The sequence below is a fragment of the Battus philenor genome, unplaced genomic scaffold, assembly GCF_028537555.1.
Source record: "Battus philenor isolate CCGP_79_NKW_IND1 unplaced genomic scaffold, ilBatPhil1.0.hap1 SCAF_15, whole genome shotgun sequence".
Lineage (NCBI taxonomy): Eukaryota > Metazoa > Arthropoda > Insecta > Lepidoptera > Papilionidae > Battus > Battus philenor.
This window is the reverse complement of record NW_027181677.1, coordinates 7,944,126-7,962,646: the sequence shown is the minus strand read 5'-3', so window position 1 is coordinate 7,962,646 and position 18,521 is coordinate 7,944,126. Positions and strand designations below refer to the sequence as shown.

At 33.0% G+C, this 18,521-nt stretch overlaps 1 protein-coding gene across 2 annotated transcripts in view; it reads left to right on the top strand.

The window, feature by feature from the left end:
- Window positions 1–18,521, top strand: part of gus (gustavus) — a 97,152-nt gene that overhangs the window by 48,138 nt on the left and 30,493 nt on the right. The window contains exon 1 of one of the 2 annotated variants that reach the window (XM_068761655.1): window positions 503–765. The exons of the other annotated variant lie outside the window; for it this stretch is intronic. Coding sequence (XP_068617756.1) covers window positions 635–765 — 131 coding nt within the window. The 5' untranslated portion in view covers window positions 503–634. Of the gene's footprint in view, window positions 1–502; window positions 766–18,521 lie in introns of those variants that run through there. 2 annotated transcript variants of the gene reach the window in all.

The window sequence follows — 18,521 nt, the reverse complement described above, 5'->3', positions numbered from 1 at the left end:
TGTGTTGAACAAGCGGGATTTATAATTTTTATAGTTATGTACAAATTTCTATAATATCAATGACTGCCCGCAATAATTAGACATATAGTTAGGTTATTAATTTAGTATTCCTTTCTTATTAGCAAGCGTAAAATTTGGTATAGTTGTTTTTAGATTGTACTATAAAAAGTAAACATTTTATTAAGAGTAAATATTTAAGTAAGCATTAACTATCTTCAACAAAAACGGCCAAGTACTTTTTGTAAAAAAAATACCCGGAATTCGTGTAATTTTGTATTTTTGTTTCCAACATTTACATATTTCTCAATAAAAAGATTACCCATTGTAGAATATAGTAAATAATGTAAATATGTATGTGTATGTATATATATATATATATATATAAAGTGTCCCGATAAATTGCAAAGCAATATCTGGCAACCCTGTGCAAATCGAAGAATTTCGCAACGTGCACGCAAAGGAAATTGAGTGAAGCACATTATTTGTACGACAAATTCTAACGGAGTAAGTCGCGTGGGGGAAATGGACCGCGGGCCTGTGCACGCGCACCGCTATAATAGATCGTCCGTCCCAGTTGGTTTCGGCGCGTTGCTCCGTACACGTGGCTTTGTAAACACGCCCGCAAACGCTTTGTATGTTACACTTCGATAGTGATCGCCTTATTTTGTTTAGCTGTGACATCTGTTTTACCTTGTGCCTGTTCATTGCATGTGTGTCGTGTCATGGAATCTTTTTTAAGCAGTGTATCGCATCGTGTCACTTGAGGTACGTCAAAACTATTCCTAATTATAAAAAGAAACGTAAGCTAGAAGATGATTTAGGTGCGATAACGATAATTAATTGGGCATATAATTATAGATTTTAACCTTCAATATAATTGCAGGATAAAATGTACAGGCTTATTAATTGTTAACAATGTTAGTTAATAGCGGAGAGCTATGTTCGGTGGAGGTCGTATGCAAATAGCGTGACCTGGAAGACTTACATGGCAGGCTTAATGTCCTTTGCTCGGCGAATCAGTAGTCTGATTTGTTTGGCGGGGCTCTGTATAAATTAGTTACAATAAATTTTTTTCAATAAAAACATTTTCTGTGCCACACTGTCACTGTTACACAAACATAATGAATCTTTACTTAGAACATGTTAACAAAGGGACTCGCACGTAGGGTTGTATTAAATCTTGTATTTATCGCCTGCCTATTGTCCGCTTACCAAAAATACGAACACAACAAATTTTCCCGACGTCTTCTAATTCTTAGATAAAATTTGGGATGCCTTTTTTTAGTTTCGCAACTTTTTATAAGTACCTACTATGTCACTCGCTGTAAAATTTAACTTTACCTATTTTCTTTAATAAGGTTTTCTCTTTAACCTTGTTTTAAAAGGTCTTTAGTTTATTTGAAGTAAAAGTCATCATAAATTTAATGTAGTGTGTAAATGACGCAGTATATCTACGAGAAGTAGATCGTCTGACACTCCCTTATCTCTAACCTCCGGCCTTAAATTACACTAATGACGAATATCAGACTCTATAACCCTTCGAGAAATACGCAAGTGCCTTAAGATTGTTGTTATCTCTTTATCTAGACAAATATATCGTGTGACCTACTTCATTGCACCCATGCTATTTATTTCGATTACTTCGTTATTTTCTACATAACCGTTTCGTTTTTTGGAAATTAATTTGATTAAAATCAAACCCATTGCCGTAATTATTAGACAACGAATAAGTTTTTAATAAAATTTCGCATGTAATGAACCTGCTGTCTATGTTATTTGTAAAAGTTCGAAGTGGTTTTGACATTTGGACGAATTCCGCCGCTCACTCGGTGAGACCTTGCGCTCGCAAACAGTTTTCATTGACAGTTAACTCGTTGTTTTCCACGAATTTACGATATCATTTTACAAATGGAATTTTTATGCGACATTAATTAAAATGGTTACATGAAGGCTTAAAAGTGATTTCGCTGTACTTACACCAAATCATTTGCTCCCGATAAATATGACTTCCAAAATATTTCTTCTTTAATTTATTTTACTTATATAATTATTTATTATGCAACTACGTCTACATGTTTGTACGCATAATTTACAAGTTCTTTTTTTAAGTTATTTACCTCGGCAATAACATTTAATAATATGAATAATCTATTCGTTTGTCCATGCGATAAATTCACGTGTTTCTGTACAAATTTGAACAGCGCATTCGATACTGCAAGGCAAACGTTTACTGAAAGTGGAAAGCCTTGGTATTATTGAGTAGGGAGTACACGGTTATTTAGTAACAGTAGCGCCATGCGATTGTGAAAATATTTATGCTGGCGTCGCATTGCTTATCTAGACGATTTTAGACACGTACAGCCTCGGCATACGCACGTTATTTGCCAAAATGTCGATGGAATTAGGATCGCGTCAGCCACTTTGTCTTTAATAAGACTCCATTATTAACTATAGAACAAATTTATTAAATAAGCTAAAGAGTTTAACGAAGTTATTTATAACCGTATATAGATTCTGGGTGATTAGTTATAGGTGTAAAAGCTTTTTAGGGATAAATGTATTGCTCATTTACTGTCATTCAATACATGATACACCCTATCCAAAAATCAATAGTTCCAGAAATAATAAATAACGTTATATGTAAAAATCGATTTCAAAATTTGGATTCCAACATTTAAAAATAATTATTGTTTATATGTAGCCTTTGTACCGCCAGATGTTGTTGGCCTGTTGCATTCCCATAATAAAAATATATTAATGTAACATATTTCAGATTAATCACTTTATACAGAGTAAATTTTTTACCAACACTTTTTTAGGAACCCCTCGTGCTCATCCGCTATGTGTGAGCAGGGACATTATTTACAACAAAAATAAAAAAAAATCTTATTTCCATCTTGTCCTTTTAAAGATGTTTCATTCATTCCTCTCTTGTCCTTCTCATTTTCTTGCATTCCATATAGAGTGATTGAAAAAGGTAAAACAAATGTTCTATACATTCACCCCTTTTTACATCTATAACCAAGATTGGTTACGGGTGTATATTGGCAAGTGATCACAACATAATAACACTTAAGCAACTACGTAATTTTTGAAACATTATGATTAGCGTATAGTTTTAGATAGCACAGACACAAACCCTTATAGCCCTTTTCCGTATATGGAAACTGCACTACGCAAATCAAAATTCTGCTGGTACCAGATGCCTGTCCGCGACCATCTCCGCTGGAGAAACTAAGAAATTTTCGTCCAAATATCGTCATCCTTTATAAAGGCACCCCATTACTGTAGGATCATTAAGCATACACGTAACTTCCACCGCGAACCCTACGTTACTATACCCGTCACCGAGGATGACCAGGCCGCGGCTGCTACCGTATACACCGTAACAAGGAGGATACCAAGTCCAGATGAGAGAATCAGGACAGAATTGGTCACTTATAAAGATCTTATTCAGTTCCAAGCATACTGCTTTTGTTTCTAACTAATTCCATTATTTATAATAATTTATTTTTAAGTGCCTTATAACTTAATATTCACAACCTTAAGTGCTTAATTCTTTAAGTAATAGCCCCTTTATGCAAAATTTTTACTATAATTTCATGAACGTAAATTATGCTAATCACTTAACGAAAATACTCTGCAAATGACCATAAAACACCGTTAATTTTGTTATGTTTGTTTTCTAACATGTCTTTGCTTTTTGACAATTAATTAAAAACACAGCAAACCAACAAGCTTTCGTTTTTATTGTATTGAACCTATTTCAACTACGATAATTAAGACCGACACAAGTACATAGCTATTAAATATGCCTAATCTTTAGCACTGGCACGGTTTACATCACTTCAAAATATTGTTTATGTATTGTTGTATACAATATAAGTACTTTAGTTCTTTTCAACAGTTGGGTCTTTAGATCCTTAACTGAAAACAAAAAAGAGATGTTTTATTCATGCTGCTGTATTTAGCACAATGGTGCCCTACATGACAATGGTTTTTGGATTTGGATATATTGTTAAGAACCTCACCTTGACACCACATTCAGTCTAAAACCCCTAAACTTTTTAATTAATTTTAAATCGTTAAAATACTTTATTTCGAGATTTTCATAATAAACAGGAAATTTACACATAATTATATTTATCGTCTATAACATAAATAAAAAATTAGAAGGTCACAAGAAATATTAGACGTATTAATTTAGTACACTACATCTTTAATAAATTTTAACATTTGCTTTTCAATTTTATAAATGTACAATTTTTACACTTAATATATTAATAAGCATAAAGCTCTTAATACCAGCCTTTAACAGTAAATTTTAAAAGAAATAATGGAAAAAGGTTTTTGTTGTAAAAGATTATACTATAACATTGATTAATAAAAAGTAGATTATTCGGTTAAATGCTCGAGATCACTTTGTAAATATTCTGATTTAATCATATGGGTGGTAAATAAAATACTAGAAACAAAGGTACAGGAGTAATTCTAACCTACGATTACGTTGAAAATAACTTTGTATCTATTTACAGAGATTTTACGTCACATCTCTAACATTTGTTTCAATCCTGGTCCTAATCGATTCTCCTTGCTAAATGAGAAATAGACATAGGAACACAACGCCTTTTCTTCGTTGTGGAAAGTAAATAAGAAAAGGAAACTTCCTTAGCCCTCCACATCAGTCACACATAGGTGTCGGCAAACAATACGCAAGGCGTAACTAGTAATGAGAACACGTACTACGTCTGACAAGGAACAAATGCCCGGGGCCCTGTTTACGGCGGCTGAAAGGTTTTGAACTACGTGTAGGGTGCCCTACCCTTTCATCCTTATCGATGAAAATACGGAAAAAAATTATGGACGTTCCATATTTTCGAGGGTCTTATTGCTTTGGGATCTGGAACTATCTACGATCGCGTTCGTTCGTGACAAATGGCATTTTTGATGCGAATATATAATGGGGCAAGAGATCAGCGTCTGATATCAGATTTTAGACACAGCCTTGATCAAAACTGTAACATTTATCGTAATATTTAGTCCTATTGATTTTCTGTTATTAAAAAAATCGCTACTTGTTATTAACTTTGAAACAATAGTTGTCATGCAATTACTTCACTCCTACGTAATGATATCTAAGCATTGCGCTAATGTTGTACACAATAGACACTGTTCCGTCACAAGTCAAACTTATTAACACAATTCAATTTATAAGATAATTTAATAAACTAAGATAATTTAATAATGTTACTTACAACGAGTAACCTTATAGTTATTATGTCATCTTTTTTTTTCTGTATTATAGCATTCATCGCACATAATTACATACATTGCAATTAAATTATACACTTTTATCATTAGATTCTTGTAAGTGTAACTAAATACAAGCCTCATACCATTTATTATCTTAGGTCATAGCTTCAGTATTCCAGTCAAAATGCAATGAGATATAATTTTTTAATTTGAAACCATCAAGACTGGCCTATTGAAAACCACACTTAACTTGTCGAGTAACATTACTCGACTACTTAAAGAAATAGGAACAATTTTCGATTTCTGCGTCCGTGTGCTCCTGAGCGTGGCCTACTTAGACTACGACTAATAATTCTATAAATTTATTTTAATGTCTCTTGTATCACCATCAGCGACTTCTGTTTAAAAAAATGTAAATAGTTTCAGGAATTTTATTGCAGATTTGTTGCGATACGGCCAATCTTTACGCATTCCATACAATTTCTATTCGCCTACGCGCTTGGCGATCGTGCTTATGTCGAAGAGTAATAATTTATGCAGGGTGTTGGCAAAGTATTTTACAACAGAACTCCAAGTTTAACCATACGCCGGATTAACGTCTCTCCTGTCGGGCTCATTATCCTTACTTAATATTGCATGCTTTAAAGTCGTTAGCTGCTAAAGTTTTGATGTTTATTCGCGCACGCCGCGTGAGGTCGGCAACTATCGCTGCTACCATATGTCATCGTTTTCTTCAGATAAAATTAGTATTTCAGATATCATCTGTACTATAGACAAACCGGTGTCTATTACAAATTAAGATTTTTACTTTTTATTTACCTATGATTTAGGATAACAAAATTTGTAATGGGATTTTGCTTATGTTATTAATTAATACGCAAATTTCAATAATAGCTATTTAAAGCTTATTAATTCGTTTTAATACGTAGAATACGTTAACATACAACTTTATTATAAAAGGATTATTTAAAACAAGTGGACTTAAGAGAACATAGGCCTTATTAAGTGTTGATTGATTATTTCTATTACGACCAAGTGGTCTGCCAGTCGGTTTTCCGCCCATATATCGTTCAATAAATAGCTTTTGTTTATCTCTTTGAAGTTGTAATTTTTTTTGATAGAACTAAGGCAAACATCGCGCGCGTTCGCGGTGCAAACAAGCACGACTTCGTTAGCGAACCGGGTTTCGGTAAATCCTCTATCGACTGTTGCGGAAAACGTAACAATAGTTTCAATTCGACACTGAAATATTGAACCTAATTCCTTTGCAGATCAATATGGCAGCTTTAGTGTTGAGATAATAAAAAAACTAAAAACGGACGCGCAAGTTAACAAGTAAGCAGTGTTTAATAAACACTAAATTTTCATGCTTTTGTTCGCCTATGTGGTTCAAACAAAAATGGCTATTCCTCTTATTCCACTACCAGAAGGATTTTTTTATTTTTAATACAAACATTTAATAAGAAGAATTCACCACTTTGTATTTGTGTAAATCTTAGAGAAATGTTGCCGGAGAAAATTGATACGTAATAACTTTAAATGAATTACAATAACACGACGAGAGTTTTCTCACACACGTTGAAAAAGTAAGTATAAAACCCCACTGGTTTATAAAAGGCCTGGAGGTATCCGCGGTATGTCTCATCTTGACATGATGTGGGACAACTGAGCAATAGAGGGAAGTAGATAAAAACGCCCGCCGCCTACCCGTCCTTTAATTTGTTTGCAAGAATGTCCATAAATACTTCACTGAAATAAATTTACGCTTTGTTAACTACAACCTTTGTGTTTTTAATGTCCTTACGTCGAAATTTGCATTTTAATGTTCTTCGTTGGACAAGAACTTTACATACCGTAAAAATATCGTCGTTCGCTAAAGAACTGCGAGTAGGACAACGAGTTACATTCAGATATAACGGCGAAAAGTGTTCCGAATGAAAAATTCATGCACGTCCCATGAAACATAACTAATTACAGCGTTTTAGTTAATATCAACGGTTTTCTGCGTTCTGAGAATGAATTTAAATTAGTTCTACTGCTACTACTTGTTTATTAATTCACAATGGCTATCCTATATAAGAGAAAAACATAATGCTTGTCACAATGGTTATTAATATTTATTATTCTTTTTAAAACATCTCTCGCCTGGCGATCTACCTGAAGACAAAATATTTTGGAGACTATCTCTAGTGATGAGAAGTTATATTAAAAATAAAATTTCCAGATCCTTCTGCCTTCAATTCTCTTCATGCATCCACTAAGCGACCTATCAGTGCAAATTTTAGTAAAATTGAACGTCTAAATTATTTAGGAACAGTATGTTCCTGTTTACGACCTATAAATTTCAACACTTATCGTTATTGTTCATATGAATCAGAAAGCTACTATTGATGATTTGTCGGTAACGGATCTTGATTACATTATATCAAGGGGGTTAAAAGCAAATACAACAAGTAGACTTTGCGCATACAATTGTTGGGTTCGACAAAACCATTCGTCTCTTGTTGATGTTTGATTTTATTAAGCTGTATTTAACTTGGCTCGGTTCAGCGTTGTTTTAGCGTAGTCTAGAATTAGGACACGACTTTATGTTGACAGTATGTGTTCATGCAATAATTATTTACAATAACAGTGATTCCAGCAAATTTGTTGTCGAAAGAACATACTAAAGCTAAACAGTTAAGTGCCTTCACCGATATTCTTTGAATTTATTAATTCTATAATTTTATTTCTGTTTCTTTCATTAAATTGTAACATAAAGTCCGAGTAGTTAGGTGCAGCATTACTTATAAAGCAAACCGCAGATTAATTTTTAAAATTGCTTAAACTAACAAAATCTGTAAACAATACCACTAGCATGATGACAACGTAACACTTGTAACTTGTATATTAAACTAATTGTTGTCTTTGGAATATATGAATTTTTAGAAAGTTAAAATGAAAATGTTTATGAAACTTCGGTTTTGATGAATACACAAATCTCTTGATCATTACTCTGTAAATTGCAGCATTGACAAGCGAAATTAAATTAAAGCAGTTTTGAAGTAAACATCGACCTTTCGAAGTACTTAAGTATCTGGCCTTGGCAACGGTCCTCAACCTAGGGAGCGAAGCGAAGAGAAAGTCATAATAATTAAAAGATTTATGTTTTATTCAAACATTAATTAAATTACATTACACTTTCACCCGAAATAGGGGACCGCGGCCATTGATTGATGGCGGGTAATCTGATTTTAATGAAGCCTTCTTATTGACTTTTTGATGCTAAAAGCGTCTGTAAGCTTTTTACTCCTCGTCTTCTAAAAATTAAGTACAAATGAATTGATTTGTTAAATGTATATTTCCCAAACGTTTTAAAATTTCAAACATGATACAGAAAAATGATATCATTTTTTATAAGTGTTTTTTACATAAAAAGTAAAAAAGCAGATTGTTTCTTTAGAACCGTAACAATATTGTCTATAAATTCAAAATGTGGAGAACCGATACTACAGACAGTCAGTCACATTGACTGTTAAACCGCGCGAATGTCACTTAAATCTGAAATGTTTGACTCGTGTGGGTTAGTCAATACATTTTGCGAACTATTCCATTAGGCGTTATTTCTATATTATTTTTGTAAAGATTACATATCCTTGGGTTCAATGACATGAAATGAATTATCTATCGTGGACCGAGTGCTAACATCACGCCATTAAAATTTAAAAATAATATGTGTTTTGCCGTTTAACCTTTAGGTACGTAAACTTTTCCTGTATTTATTTACTTAAATTTTATGTGTCCAAACTTATTGTAGTTAGCAAACAATGCCAGATTCATTGTTTAACACTTCGTCCGAGAGATTCGATCCCGCGATGCGGTATTGTCAGCGCAACCTTCTTTGGCGTCATTGTGGCGACCTTGTTGCGTAAGATACATTACTTCCTCTTCCTAATTCGTTAGTTTTCGCAACATCCGTGCCCAATTTCCGACGGACAGCTAAAAAAAAAATCTTCAAAAATGAAGCTCCCGTAGCAGCTCAGTATTATTACAAATTCCAATTTATACTATGCTACAAGAACGCTTGTCTATTGCAAGCTCGTGAATATTAGAATTTTTAGACGAGATTGAACTGCTTGCTTCGCCCGCTATTTGCCTAATTAATCGGCTGCGATAATTATTCCATGCAAGCTGCTATCCGCAGCGTTTGCGAGAAAATAAAATCCAATCAAACGGCTTAATCCAGTAACGGACGCAACCGACTAGATAGTTTCGATTCGAGTATTATACATTTGATTACCGCTATAAATATTATAGCCGAAGCTTTTTTTAATCTAGGTCGCATTTTATTGCGGCGCCCGGATGCATATAATATCAAAGAGGAGGCGAACCCGAAAATTTATGTGCGTTTTTTATCTAAGAGGAATTCTGCAACCATAGCGGGCTTTCATTTCGCTGAAAAGCGCAATTTTCCCCATTCAGTATGGCCGCCTAGTGAAATCGTTATCGTCAGAGCTGCGGCGGCGCCCATTTCCTAATGGCGGAATCGCGTGCATCCAGCTCTTTACTACGTACCTAGACCTACTGTCGATTACTTATTGCATTTTATTATAAACTACGTTTATTTTAAAAGTTACGTCGTTCACATTTAAATTGATGTCGTTATAAAATCTTTTGTCGTTTTCAGGATATTCCTGTAAATACATTGACTCTACCTATACCTGGTAGGTTAACAAAGTAAAGAATAAATAACCTTCAACTTGCATCATTTAACACTATAATAAACAATTGGCTTCAAATGTTTCCCAGATTGTATATAGAAGCAAATACTTGACCTTTGTACTTTATTCTTTATAATTTTTTTTACTTCATGTAACTTTCAAGGCACGTGTTATCCTTCGGTGTATAATGCTCTCTATCTTCTAAAATTTCATGCGAGCACCATAAATTATTTTCAGACACGCAGGTGTTCCCCATGAGGTTCGAATTTTCGTCGTGAGCAAAATATACTCGTGTAATATAGTGTAATGTCAGACGGCACGACTCTCATGAAAACTGTTGGCTTAGAAAACTTGTATTTTACAGACATTGAGAATCACAAAAATTCATAATTGCTGTTTTTAAAATTAGGTGTTTATATTTATCACAATAAGCTTATACCTGTTGTTATTATGAACCATAGATTCAATTTTACTAATTTCCTTTGAATGTAAATTACTACCAATACTTTTAAATCCTTTTATGTTTATAAATGCCAGGTTGAATCCTGCTCATAGATCTATTACTTTCTTATCACATATTTCTAAAATAATTAAGTGTCTTTTGGACCTTCTTATTATTGTTTTGTTGCATTATTTTTCGAACATTTGTAACGAAATATTCGCATTACCTCCATTCGCGAGCATACTTTATTACTTATCCGAGTTTTCTATCGCGTCATCGTCTGCGATTGCCGTCGTTATTAATTCAACGTGAATTGAAAATTTCCTAAAAGGAAATAACTGCTCGCTGAATATCCAATGCAAGGTAGCGTTTTCTAATCGTCGTTGAAATGAGAGCGATTTCTTGCAAAATTTTATGTGCAAGTAATAATGCCAAATTTATTAAAAGATTATGCAATGTAAAATACCGATACAAACTCAAATTACAATATATGTATGTATTGACAAAAGTTGAATTCTTCCCCCCGATCTTCCGTAATTTACCAATTTCTAAATAAGTAAAAATATGAATAATATAAAGTATTAACAACAACAAAACGCCAGGCTTTGATTTAGTTATTATTTTTTTCAATTGCATTCTACACAATTTACTCTATTTTTAATAAATGACAAAATTTTATTGTGTAAATGTAACTTGCGATTAGAATATATTGAATTTAAAAAGTGTCAATGTTAATCCATAAGTTAAAATCTAATAAAGATTATATAAAAATAAGAATGGATATTAAAAAATTAAGAAAGAGTTGTTTATATTTAGTGAGAAGTTAGATTTTAGTGGCAGTTTTAAGTAATGCTTTCGTAAGCATAGTTGGAGGGGCAGGGATCTAAGCGATCATGGAAGTTAAGCAATGTATCGCACGGTTTGCTTTGGGATAGATGGCCGTTAAAGTGACATTTATCTCGAGCGTGTCCGTGCTTCCGAAGCCATGATTAACTCGATAAAGTTTACCTAACTATAAGCTAACAGAGAAGTTTCTCGTAAATATTTTTAGCCAAGCATCATTATACAAAATATATTAAAATAATAGCAGAGCTTTCGAATCCTTACGAATGTTAATCCTTCAATCTGTCATTTACACATAATAGTTTATATTAATTAGGACTTATTTTCTTAAATAAATGTATACATCAAAATTCATGTAATGCGGATTTCTTAATAAGAACAAATATTCCCAGTGACTCAAAGCATGCATGCAAGTAAGAGCAGCTGTTGGCTCTTTTTAAATCTATAGACTTAATCCTATTATATTTAAAGCACGGAACTCATTCACTAAGAGGAATTTCTCGTACGAACTTTTCAGACTCCGTCTGTTCGATCTATTCTCGATTAAAATGATTCATCCTTTCTCGTTCGGAATTTTAATTAACAAACCTTTGGAATTACATTATTTCTTTGACCGTCGCGAATGTTTCATTAACTAATTTTTTGTGCTAGGAAACTGACAGTTCGAGCAAAGCATTAACCTGATGGCAAGTACTCTGCCAGTCAAAGTAAAATCAGTCCAGTACTCAGTCAAGCTAGACAGAGATGATTGTTCAATTTATGATTGTTATGAACGGTGATTTTTTTTTTAATCAAAATTATTCATCGGACTTTTTATCGCTCATTATTAATGATATGAGAATTCTTTTTGTCATCATCATCATTTCAGCCGTAGGTCATCTGCTACTGGACATTGTGCTCCCGCCCAGTTTTCCAATACGACTGGTAGCGGCCTGAATCCAGCGTGTTACGCGCCCTCGGTGAGGTCGTCTATCTAACTTCGGTCGACGTTGCTTTTGCCGTTCCCTGAACTTCACACCAGAAAATCAAGGTCCCAGCGTACATCTTTTGTGGACGCTTTGTGATGTCAGTCCGCTAAGCTATGTTCATTATTATCGTAATGTCGCTTCGGTTTTTTTTTAATACATTACATATTACTTCAAATTTTCAGTACAAAGAAAAGGCATTTGTAAAATATTTTTGTCACAACACCTCAAATGTTAAAAGTTTATTAAGATAAATTAAGAGCAACTCCTAAGCAAATAAGTCGTTAAGTACAAGCAGAATTATTGTAGTTCTTAGTTCGCTAACATATGTGCAATTGTTAACTGGCTCAAGGCATTACCGCCTTCATTAAGTGTTTTCAAACTTAACTTTCGGACAAGTTTTCAAGCGGACCTTTATAACAATTTAATTCACGTCATCGGATAAATAAGATTACCCAGTTGCACACTGTTAAACGAGTGCTTAGTTACTTGTATATTGAATATCAGTTTCAAGGTAAATCGGTACTTAAGATTTCTATGACCTATAATATTATGTCTTATATTCCTACTTTTTCTTTCAAGATTTTTAACTTGATTAAAACAAAAAAGAAGATGTTTGGCTATAACATGCCAAATATTCTTCTTAATGTTTATTGTTTTATGTTATAAAACATGTTGTATTAAACGTCTCGAATAACATTATACAGATATTAATCACATAAAAGGTAGAGACAAAAAATGTAACAGCTTTGGACTTCATCATAATGTTAGCCGATAAACGCCCACTGCAAGACATAAACTCTCCATCCAGCTACTTTTCCGCAACTTTGACTATGTCGTCGATCGATACACTGGAGGCCCACCCGCGCTGCCTCGCCGAGAGCCTTTTGGCCTCAACGACACTCAGTTGCACAAGCGATATGCCACGTCTACTACCACTTCACATATGCAATTCTACGAGCTACATCGGTAAACTTGGTTCTTCTGGAGATCTCCTTATTCATCAATGGCGCAACTATTTATCTTTTTAAAGTAAAAGCCATAAAGTTATGTAAAAATACCGATAATAGAAATTTATCTGTAGAACAGCGTGAGCTGTAACCAGCGGATAGCCGCGATTTCATCCCCCATTATCTAAATTTATTAAATTAACGTGCTAGGTTAATGGAATCACCCCGGAGGCTTCTGGTTTTGCGACGACGTGTCAAGACTTTTGAACGTTAGAAAGTTTAGATTAAACCCATTAGCGGATTTGAAATTGATTGTGGCTTTATCTTAAGGCTTCAAATATTGTAATGTTGAGTTTAAAAACCTTTATAACCTTGCCCAGATTTTTCAATTAGTACTATAGGTGTGTTGTCGCGACGTCATCAATATCAACTAATTATTTTAATATAACCTACATAGTTTAAGTCCCGTTTAGTCGTTTACAGGACTGGCGGTGATCGTAAAAGACAAGCATAATGTAAGGATAAAAGGCGCCATATTGGCTCACCGTTCCCTTATGTAGTTTCAATAATAATTATTTTTAGATCTAATATTATTACAATGCTCAAAGCAATAGATTTTTATTTAAACCGCCTAAAAGCGTCATTAATAAAATACTAAAATACAATACATATTTATGTATACATGTGGACAATAATCTACACACTATAATATTTAAAATAATGTAATGAGTTTAAAAGGGGTACGATTTCTAGATGTTATTTTCCTGAACATGTAACATACTTTTATGTAAAGTTCTGTTTTAAAAGATATTATAGTGATAATCTTAAGGCATAAATATGCCAGCGATCCCTCTTAACACTATGTTTTAAGACTTGAGCAACCCACTTAGTACTTGGTACATAAGTTATAATTGCATACAAAGGGTTGTGCTCTCTTATTGGTGAGTGCAGGAGTAACTAAGCGTCAAGACGTATCGACCTTTAGAACCATGAATAGCTCACCGACACAAGTTTAAATGAAAATAGTTAGTCTCTACTGCAACCTCGTCTACACCTCGCTGTGACCTGCCTAAATAGTTTTGAAACAACGCTTATACATGTATATGTAATAAAAATACAAAATAAAAGAATGTAAATTATAGGGTTAAGCGACTTAGTTCATCGAATTAATTATCTTAATGGTGTTCAAAGAATTGGTTTCATTTATAATTATTATCATCTGACTTTTTCTAAATTGTAATTTCCTTACATATTAAAACTACTATTTCTAATGTATGTTCCGTTATGATGCTGCAGATCTTGAATAAGTCAGAAGCAAGAATCTTGATAAGTTTTATTAGTTAGCCATAGAACTGTCACATACGACCGTAGCGTTACTTTACTTCTTCAGCACTTATTCTTTGTCAACCCGTTTTAGTCTTATCGGCTTTGAAATTGGCTACGAAAGATTGTTTCTGTAGCAATACTTCTTATACTTATACAAATAAAATATTACGTACGCTTTACAAAGACAAATGAATAAATCTTTGTTTTACTCTATTTACAGTAAAAATCACGAACTAAGCTACTGCATATATTGAATGAAATTGAATATACTTTTGCTGCATCATGCTGATAATTCTCCACATGTAGACCTGTCATACGATATTTCATTAGAGTAGAAGCTTTTTCACATTTCATTTACCCCATTGTAATTCACAAGCATAAAAAAGGCTGTTCTAAAACATTTGAAAACAGCACTCTTGTTGTATTTTGCAGTCAGATTAATGCAGCTTTGTTTTGTCATGAGTTGTGAGAATAGTTCTGTAATTAAATTATTATTGTACATTGTAATGTATGTCATCTATGTGTTTTATATCACAACAGCTTTTGGTTTATCTTGCGAGTCAGCCCCACGTCGCGGCCTATTTAGTTTCACCGGGAATAACCACAGTGCCGTCTTTTGCAGTCTCGACTAATAAATTTCAACGCTAGTTTTGGCTTTAAATGGATTTTCCTGGAGTGGATTCAATTTGTGTATCCTTTTATTATATACAACGCGTGACTTCTACACAATATTTCAGGCATGTAAAGTGGTTCAACTTGCCGTCATTATATATATGATATTGAAGAAAAGTAAATGTTTTTAGTTAATTTTAAGTTTAATTTTTTTTTTCATTTAAGTTGTAACAAAAACACTCAGTTAAGTAAATCTCGCTTGGCTCACTTTTCTAGAAAAGTCTGATAATGACTTTTTTATAACAATTTTTACCTTTCTTAGGCGTGACGAGCTTCATCAGGTTCTAATATTCATTTTGAGTTTTACAGCGACGAGGTATTAAAGCAAAGTGAGTTACATTTTCGACCGTTTTCTGCAATACCGTTTTCCGGGCACAAATAATTACTTTTTTTTTGTAACGCGGACAGCGTTTCTTGTCTAAAGTAACTAACACAATAATTTAAAAAGTCACCAATATGGAGCTGTCATAAAGAAACTATGCATTATTTTAGGCGGACTGGAAAGTAATATCGTTTCTTTCGACATATTTGACAGAAAAACCGATTGATATTTACCGCTCCGGCATTGAAAATTTGTATACTAGATGGCAAAAGGTTGTTGATAACAAAGGTGAATGAATATATTGTTGATTAAAAATAAAAACTTGTTAAAAGTGTAATCGTGTGATTTTAACTTAAGAAAGCGACAATATATAGCATATCTGCTTTATAACAAGATATATCCAATAGCAGACGTGTGTCAACATGCCATTATCTTTCCTATATTATATCTTCTAAATAAAAATGTAAATGTTCAAAAATAAATACGAAACTAGATGAAATTAAACGGAAAAAAAAGAAAAATGCATCTTATTTTATTGATCTTTCATCTCGTTCCTAAGCACGTTTAATTTAAATAAAAACTCGTGTATTTTGAGGAAGAAGAGCGCTTAAAAATTTTAAACAAAAACAAAATTTTTCGAAAGTCCAAATTATTTCAATTCCGACTGCAGAGTATAAAACACGATTTCATTCTTAACACAAAGTAGCTGAATTGTTGCTAACGTAATAGGAATTTGAAGGAAGCAGAGGATAACATTTTAATTTATCTTAATAACGACCAAATTGCTGGAGTTTCTCTTTTTAAAACTGGGAATCGTGTCTTGGTTCAGTGTCTGATTTGAGTAGGTACAATAAACTAAATTACTGTGAGAACAACGGAGGCAGCAATGATATTTCGACGAAGAGGAAAAAAACAAGAGGGTCGTTTGGGGATCCGGTGGCAATCCTCCCCCGACCCCATTTCGTGGGCGTCGCGCCACGGGAAAGTGGATAAGTAGAAAGTACACGGGAAACGCTCAGGATACCAGTATTATGCGCTATTTACATTGGTTTTTTGTATCTCTCAGACCGGATTCTTGTTTGCGTTCATACCTTAATTTCACAGGAAGTTTACTCTTCTCTGTTATACGAATTCATAATTTATTAAAGGTCACCCAAAGACATTCCTTTGTCTTTTAATTATTAACCTTTGGCGTAAGACAATGTTTAAACTGTAGCATTTTGACGTAATCACGTAGGACCTTTACGCTCCGGATGGCTATAATTTTAGAAGATATAAATTGGCATAATGAGTTTTATTATTCATTTTAAATAGAAAAAAAATCAAATACGCGTGTACCCGTATAGATAAAAGACAGAATTTGAAACCAACGATGTGTCAGAATTTCATAGGAGTCCTTAAAAACCATAAGAAATTTTTTAAACAGAAATTTTTGAAGATTTTTAAACAAACATTGTTTTGGTTTAGTGAATAACGATTATCTTTCCAAATTGTCAACTGTTCATTAAATAATAGCCAGAGACTTCTAATAATACGATAACCAGACTCAACAATTTTTATGACAAATGACCAAATATAATTTAATATTATAGAAACATACAGCTTCTGACGAGTAACTGTAATAAAAGTAAAAAACAACTTAAACAATTATTTATAAAAGTGCTTCGCATGCCGCCGTATCTATTTTCTAACTCCCATGGATCGAAATGTAAATCTGCCTGATACAAAATCTATCGCTACAAGAGAAAAGTGTTGACAAATCCTGAAAATTAATTTCTGCATTTCACAATTTGAAGCCTGAAATATAAATATGCATTCAACGAAGTTAAATAATATTTACATAATAATATTTATTTACACATTAGTTTAGTTGATTTGTACACAAAAGTAAATTCGTAACACTAAAATGTTAAAACTGTTAAAAATTATGTTTATTAACAGATAGAATTAATCTCTACATATAATGAATCACTAACTTATAATAATTTGGCTTCTGTCATACAGTAAATACTAGTTCAGAAACCAAGGTCACACAATATTTTTTACCAATAATAAAAATCATTATTATTTATTTATTTAACTACAGAAACAAATATTTAATTATAGCAAGTGTTTAGGTAATGATTAAGGTAGTTACAGCTGTCGGTAGATATAAATCTTACAATAAAGATCCAAAATAGCAGTACATTGAGTCAAAATTTTTATAAGGTTCGACTGGTGCCTCAAAATTTTCTGTAACTCCTAGTAGGTATATTAACACTAAACAGAAGTATAAGTTAGGTAAGAGTGGTACAATGTTGCAAAACTATCTTTTTTTTAAGATAGCAGCAAGCTCCTTGTTAGAGCTATTGAAAAAGAATTATTCTAGTGTTGTAACTCGATTAAATCAAATTTCAAATTGTTTCACTCTATTTCAAGCTGCATTCCCTATTTTTTTATTATTATTATAACTAGCTTAAACTTTGGGATTAATGCGAGTTGTGAACAGTTTCTTGCGTCAGGAATTTTACAATGAAAAAGCTACTCGTATAATCTCAACTTTATAAAAGGTATGAGACTTTATGACTGTTGAATTTTTTTTAAGAACAATGTATATTCCAACATGAAATTTTGAAAATACATCGCAATGTGCCTTGTTTTTAAAATGAACAGTTCGATTTAAGGTTTTATCTGCAATGTATAATATGTACATACAAACTCGCTTAATTGTTAAGGCACGAACGGCGGAGAAAGTTGGTCAAGTCTTTAACACTGATTCATTTAAAACAAACAATACTTGCTTACAGTACAGTAAAATTTTGACGAAATGCAAAGCGTATTAAAGTTTTTTCATTTTTAACCTTTTTCATGCATTTCCCATGGTTCAATTTACTTGAACATTTAATCGTTTTAACCAGGCAATAAATCATAGTTTCTGTCGTGGGATGGCCACAGCTATTTATAGACATCCCCCCAAAAATTTCCAATAGGATCCAATATTTTGGAAGTGGCCCGTATCCAGCTATGTTTAGTGCGTGGTATTAGTGTGGTATTAGTATCGTGCCGATT